General features: G+C 43.8%; 1 protein-coding gene across 1 annotated transcript in view; it reads right to left on the reverse strand.

Moving 5' to 3' along the window:
* Window positions 1-4,107, reverse strand: part of LOC126388298 (LHFPL tetraspan subfamily member 7 protein) — a 160,995-nt gene extending 156,888 nt beyond the window's left edge. Inside the window, exon 1 of the mRNA XM_050041339.1 lies at window positions 3,283-4,107. Within this exon, the coding sequence (XP_049897296.1) occupies window positions 3,283-3,642 (360 nt within the window). The 5' untranslated portion in view covers window positions 3,643-4,107. The remainder of the gene's footprint in view (window positions 1-3,282) is intronic.
* Window positions 4,108-7,432: the final 3,325 nt, after the last annotated feature.

A 7,432-nucleotide genomic window follows, 5' to 3' on the forward strand; every position in this document is an offset into this window, starting at 1 on the left:
GCCACGTCAGACACTGACGAAAAAGGGCCGTCCTTTAACATTGGCATGATACGTGACCGGTCACCGCTCCGCGGCGTCAATGGGAAACACAGCGGAACAAGAACGAAAGTTAGGGCGGCTAAAGTCCAAGTGGGTGGGAGAGGTGCTGAATGGGTCCAACAAACACGGACTTTAACCCTGGAGAGCGGTGTTCGCGTCCCGTAAGAGTATAAAGCCAAACCCTGTTCTTTTTTCCTAAACCCAACAACATGCGTTAACTGTTGGAGGGGGGAAAAAAACTAAATTTGCGTTGTGCACTGACGTAGTGCCTTTATTTTGAAAGAGACATTATGTAAATGGTAAATTTCCTGTGAAAACGGAAGTGTATTTTGAAAAAAGACAATGCATGTAAAAACAGAACACAACGTCCCAGGATACCTTTCAGGTCGTATGTGGACATGAGAGGTCCATGACCAAACGTCAATATGTGATGAGGTCAGAGTGAGAATGTGTTGTTTATTTTGACCAAACCAGAGTTGGTGATTGTTAGAACAGTGGACTAACTAACTAGACGACTAACTAAGATGGTTTTTGGTGAGTTTTATATTGTTTCGGTCACGTTTGAATTAAGTGTGTTTTCCTACGAGTCAACAAGGCAATTAAGTCTTAGTTCGGTTAAAGAGAGAATCTTGAATTCATTTGACGTATACGGCTGTATTTTAAATAGATCGCCCAAGCCTAATTTCAATGGTTTCAAAGTTCTTTGCAATTAGTATCCAATTGAAACTGAAGTAACTGTGAAAAGTTGTCTGTTTCCGCTGTAATAATACAGGAGTGCCTGAAAAGTTCAACAAGGCACGACCTCTAGCCCGCCTGGTAGAGTGGGCATCCCATAAAGGTCCTCTGCGGCGACATGGGTTCAATTCCAGCCTGTAGGCCTTGGCTGCGTGAAGGCAAGAACTGCCAAAAAATACTCTTAAAAACAAAAAAAAGTTTTAAAAAATATGTATGCCAAACATTTTGTTCACCCCACGCCTCAAAAGTTAAACAAAATAAATGAATAAACCAGTAACCAAGTATGTCAGATGACATACGTTCTCGCATGCTGCAAACCTGGGAATCTATCCCTTCTCGACCATCCTTCCCACATGAAACTAACGACATAAGCCTGTGTTTGTTTGCCGCCGTCTTTTACATCTCATTTCAGGGGCTTGTCTGTGTGTGAGCGGCTAAATGGATGCAGCCACCCTGCCAGCCTGGCGACGGCCCACCACCACAGCACTGGGCTCCTGAGTGCCAGCAGCACTGGACAGCAGCGCGGTCCAAGCAAAAGCTTTTGACAACATGAAGCGACAACAGAAAAACCCACAGAAACTACAGCACAAGTAGGCCAGCCTCTCAGGGAGCCTCCTCCTCCTCCTCCTCCTCCTCCTCCTCCTCCTCCCCTGTCCTGTCCTCCCCTTGGTTCACTTGCACAGCATCCGCAGGGCTCAGCTTGTCTTTTCAGAGTGAGCCAATAGTACACTCTTCCACTCTGATGGAGACCGCAGAGCTCAATATACAGTGATAGGTGTCTTCTTCTTCTACTAACACAAACACAGAGTGGGACTAATGGCTGCTGAGGCGTGTGTGTGTTTGTGTGTATGTGTGTGTACTGTAGCACAGACATCTCTAACATTGTTGCCTATGTGCTGTGGAGGTTTGTCTTTGCAAGTTGTTGACAAGTTGTTGAAAATGGAGGGCATCAGCAAAACGATGTGCACATCAGTGAGGAGTGGCGGAGTAATAAAGTGGCTCTGATGAAAACTTAATGGCCCCTTCACCTTTATTAATGGCTGTGGGAGCAGGATCGTGCGCTCGAGTTCACCGCTGTAATAACACGTGTAGCTCGGCTCCATCAGCCTCACGCTCACTAACAAACTGGAGAAGAAGCTCATAACTGGACCCCCTAATTGACTCGCTGGCATCTGGCTAACCAGCAAAAAGACGACTGATTTTAGCCAAACGAGCCCCAAACACGGTTTCTCACACGGCTTATTCAGTAAGGGACATGTCGTCGTTAATGTCTGAATATAAACGAGATGACACAGAGATCCCAATCTGTTCTGTGTTTGCTCACTGCTCTCTATCTGCCTCTGCAGTTTCAACACCTGTGCTTCCCTCTGAAAAGAATCCCAGGCGTTGCATTCTTCCTCTCCTTGCAGATACTTGCGCTACAATCACACGAGCAGCCACTTATTAATATCTCCCTTTCAAATGCTAATTCCTCTTCATGCATAAATCATAACTCCAGAGGTGGCTGCCGGTAGAGTCGAGCAGTAGCAGGAGGGTGCAAGGCTGGGGAGGTCCAAACATCCTGCCTGTATGAAATTATACTACAACTTGCATGAGCAGTGAGCATCCCAGTTACAAGTCTGCTAATAAGGCCAATTGTTTTTTGCTCTAACAAGCTAACAAACTCCCCCACAGCCTCAGCAACGTCTCCAAACTTCAGTCAAAGACCCCACAAACAGATCCGCAGTGGTCCACCAATGCGATCACCCTCAAACAATCCAATTTGTGAAGGTGTTTGTCGCTGGATATAATTGCACAACTGTGCACACCACAGGTGGGGAGAGTGGTCCGAATCAGCCACTGGCACATTTCGCTAACCGGGTTCAATTTGACAAAGAGAGACGAAAATTGAAATTCCTGCTGGTGGGGAGCCCCGATCGGTGTGCAGCCTGCCAACCCAGAGCCACTCTCGCAGCTTTGATGTGTGTCTGGCGTGCTGTGCTGCAGATGCTGCTCTCTGTATGATACACAACCAGATCAATGAATCATTTTTTCTGACTGCATCATCGCCAAATGTGTTTTTCATGAAAAGTTGACTCAGGAGGAGCATCAGAGCCGCCGTAATCATTACATCTCGTGTGTGTGTGCAGCATGCCCAGAGTTTCATCAGGAGGTGCCAGTGAACCCTGATGGCAGAGTCACTGCAGATGCCCCAAAAAATCTGAAGAATCAAATGAACCTCTGTAGATACATGCTGATAAATGGGATCTTTACAAGTCATTTAAACTAACTGAAGTTTAAATTTAAAAGATAAATGACTTGTTATGCATGCACAATCAATTAAATGTCTCAAATTGAGTAATTTATCTTTAATCAGGTGTAAATTTCTTGATTCAGGGCAGTAATTAGACTTGAATATGATTGCTATCCACTCTTTCCTGGATCCAGTACCTTCCCACTTGGTGCCCCACATGCTCTCCTCCATCCACATGTGATGGATGGAAGTGATGGGTGTGTATGGTTACCCACCTGCCAGGAGCTGGAGGGGATCTCTGCGAATTTGCCCAGTCCCCCGAAGGTGTAGCATCGGTACATGTGATCCAGAGACTCCGAGCAGTGCCACAGCAAACCGAAGCTCACAGAGTCCTTGTTGGTGTGGTGGTGATGGTGATGGTGGTGATTGTTCCTCAGCTGGTCCTTAACAATCCAGGCAGGGGATATGAAGCTGAAACTGCAGACGGCGACCAGAGCGGAGGAGAGGAGCACCCAGAAGCAGCCCACACAGCTGAACATGGTGGCAGCGTGGGGCAGAAAGCCCGGAGACAGACCCAGATCGATCCCAAACCCGGCTTCTTCTTCTTTCTTCTCCCGGCCCAGGAGCGAATGCATTTGGAGCTCACACCTTCAAGAGCGAGACTTCCAACTTCAGCCCCTCGTGCAGCTCTACATCAGCAGATAAATCAGTGGACATCCGCAGCGGCAGCCCCGCGTGTGTGTGTGTCCCCAGAACATCTGGTCTGGACAGACAAACCGCTGAGAACACGTCCAAAACACATCAGAAGGAGGAGTGATGGTGATGCTGCTACAATAAAGTCAAGTCATCCGCGCCTCCACTCAGCCTGGATAATGCCCAAACCTGACACACACACACACGCGCGTGCGCGCGTGCGCGAAATGTTTGTCACACCCAAAACTGTACGCGCAGTTATCATACCAGGTGCAGGTGCAGCAGGAGCAGTTTAATTCAGAGCCGCAAACACAGACATGTCCCGGACCCCCCCCTGTGTCCTGTCCTGTGCTCCTCTCAGTGGACTCAACACGGACAGCAGCGCACTTTGCATCTCAGGCGGAGTGCTCCTGGACAGCGTCAAGCTCGCGAGGGTTGAAACGATGAGTACTTCCGGGTGTGATTTTCAAAGTGAAATCCTGAGCGAAGCGGTGAAAACTGAATGTAAAATAACTGTTTTCTGTAGTATGTAATCACTTGAAAATAATAATTGTTGTGTTTCGTTAACTGAGAATGAGCCGTTTCTACCTACAAAAGGAGCAGGAGGGTCCTTTCCCCTGAAGTCAGCCATTTTGTTTCTACAGTGGCTCATGATGGATAATAAAACACTGGCTTTAGAAAGGGCCGTTTGCGTTTTCGCTTTTTTAAAGAAATTAATAATAATTTTACTAGCTATAACATAAATAAAAACATAAAGATACAGTGGGGGCTACTAGTCACATCACAGGGTTTCTAGTTCTTATCAGACAAAGTTTGACATTCAGACATTTTGTCAAGTTCTCAATAAAAATTTCCTTCTGGGCTCTCAAACTGCAAGTCAGTCTCTCCATTACATAGATATTATGAACTACGTCAATTCATTCATCAACACTAGGCATTTCTTTTTTCAGCCATTTCTTGGTCAAGGATTTCTTACATGCCACCAATAGTATTCTCATTTATCCTTTTTTCTCCATTCGAGTTCCTCCAGATTAATCAGATTCATCAGCTGAAAATTAAAGGTTATTTTGGTCAAGAAAACCGTTTCAAGAATGCACTGAATTTTAGTCCAGGAATGACGTTTTTCTGTAGGCCGACGCAGAAGATGGCATCACACTGGTCCCCTCATCCAGAAGCCTACTGGATTTTCCCATTGGATTTTGGATTATTGTTGAAAATCACAAATGAACATGACTTTTGTGATTATAGAAGCCGAAATCACCACAAGTAAAAAGCTAATGTTAGGCTATAACAAACTACACTACAGTCGTATGACCCAACGTCACCACCACAACAAGACTGTAAAGCCGTGTTCGGCATGGTGTGGCGTGGTGACATTCTGCAGTCTCACTTAGCCTCTTGTTAGTATCCACCTTTTTTAAGACACATAGGAACTTCAAAGTTCACAAATTGGGTATTTACTGACATATTTTATGTTGTAGAATAAAATGTGAAAGTCTCTTAAGCTTGTGTTGGCGATAGACCATAGTTCAGGCATCTAACCAAAAATGCTAACTAATTTCCAGGGCACTTTATAGCCAGGCCCCCAGGAAGTGCACCAGGCTTTGAAGCCAATTTCCGTGATGGCCACACAGTGGTACTGCAGTTTCCGAGGCTTGTCTGTGATGTCACTGGGCCCAAAAAGACTTTGTCCCATGGACTTACATTGGGGAAGAGATGTCTATAAATCCAAGGATACATTTTTTTGAGTGTCACAACCCCTGAGAAATGCTTTTGTTTATTAGTACTTCTCTTTTATTTGTGTTTTGCTAAAACAGTCATACACACGGTCCTGTCCAACTTCTATCTGTTGCTATGGTGTTTGTATGCAGTATTAGCTCAGCCTATTTGGAATCAGCTTGGGAACCTGTTCAAATCCCTGTATGGACCAAGCATGGAGCATGGACTTGTAGCTGGAGAGGTTCCAGTACAACCTCCTGGGTACTGCCTAAGTGCTTCTGAGCAAGGCCCAGAACTCCCAGCTGCCCTGGACACCTGTCCAAGGCACTTGGCCCGGACATCTCTCCATTTAATGCATGTATAGATCCTGTTTGTGTATGTGTATACATGACAACAGAGTGAAAAAAATAATTTGCCCTCTGGGATTAATAAAGTACATCTTCTTCTTCTTAATCCAGGTTGACCTGGTATTGCTAACAACATCTTGGTTTTTCCAAGTTCTTGTACTGAAAAGTTCTTTTGCATCTCTTTGGGGTCATTTTGAGTCTCCTCCTTTTCAGTACAAGTTTATTTTAGTGACATCTTGCAAGTGAAAGCTGGGGGTCCCCTGACACTTTGGGCCCCTGGGCTTGTGCCCGGTAGACAGTAGTCCATCCATGACTAAATCCTACACAGTGGCCCTTTAAATAATTAAAACTAAAGGGACACTACATTAATTTTACACATAATGTCAGTTCACATGTTATGATGGGTACTACAGTTATATATTGTCTTCTATTCCTCTGGAGGAGCTTTATATTTATTTATTTATTTATTTTGATAAAATAATAATACAGTATAAAAACATTCAGGTTTCTTTAGTGCTACTTTTTACATTTACCCTACTGTACTTAAATAAAAAGTTCAGGTACTTGTACTGAGTATGTTAATGTCAAACCACTTCCTGCTGCACTTAAGAGATTGATATTGTACTTTTTAATTGCACTACAATTATTTAATTCCTTTACTGTAACCTACAAATTAGGATTTGTGGACAAAAAAAAACATGCCACTGAAATGATTATTAGATTGACTGGTTGACAGAAAATTAATTGGTTATTGACTGGTAATTTTAAAGTAATTTTTCATGCAACATGTTGATAGGTTCAGTCTGGGAGATAATGTTCATTGGTAGAAAAGTGTTTCTAGTGGAGGCCTATGGCAGGAAATGTGTTGAGAGCCATAGCTTAACAAAAATAATTTTATTCTGAAGGCTAAAACCCACACTTCCGGTGTTGTTCACCTCTCTCCTGTAACTTCACGGATGGGGCGCCTGGCTGCAGGTACTTGTCCAAATGCATCTTGCACTTTGTTAATGCAGTGTTACATGAATTGCTCCCATAAAGACACCCAGACACATCACTGTAATAAAAACACTATATGAAAACATTCATTAAATATTTTTTAATCTCAATTAATTATAATTCTCTGCAAAACAAATACTTCTCAGCATCGACATGTACAGTCAAAGTGATTGTTGTTGTGTGCATTGTTGCAGTGATACAGGTCTGTGTCAGTGATTGTAACAGCGTCTCAGCCAATCAGAGCTCAGGACAGGGAGCGTCCGTTTGTACTGAGGTGGGCGTTGCCTCTGCACGTGCAGGTAGCCTCAGTGTGGAAACCTCAATCAGCTGGAGGAGCAATGCGCTTTAAAACAGCATGTTGCTACACAGCCAATTAATGTGTGGAATATTCATCATACTAATTAGCTTTAGCAGCAGGCTCATTTTATTTTAATATAAACACAGTTGTATCAAATTAAATTGTAATATTATTTTTATTATTCTTAATTATCTACTATCATTAATAGGCCCTGCTTCACACAGGGAGAGGTGACTACAGCAGTAAGACCTCTGACAATGAGAACACTTTAAATGCTTTATACAGTATTGAAGGTGACTTCTGTGCCCATTGGGTTCAACTGTACATTACAATTTGTGGATGCTTCCAGGCTTTCTGGGTGTAAGAGAAGCC

The sequence above is a fragment of the Epinephelus moara genome, chromosome 3 (assembly GCF_006386435.1).
Source record: "Epinephelus moara isolate mb chromosome 3, YSFRI_EMoa_1.0, whole genome shotgun sequence".
In the NCBI taxonomy this organism is placed as follows: domain Eukaryota; kingdom Metazoa; phylum Chordata; class Actinopteri; order Perciformes; family Serranidae; genus Epinephelus; species Epinephelus moara.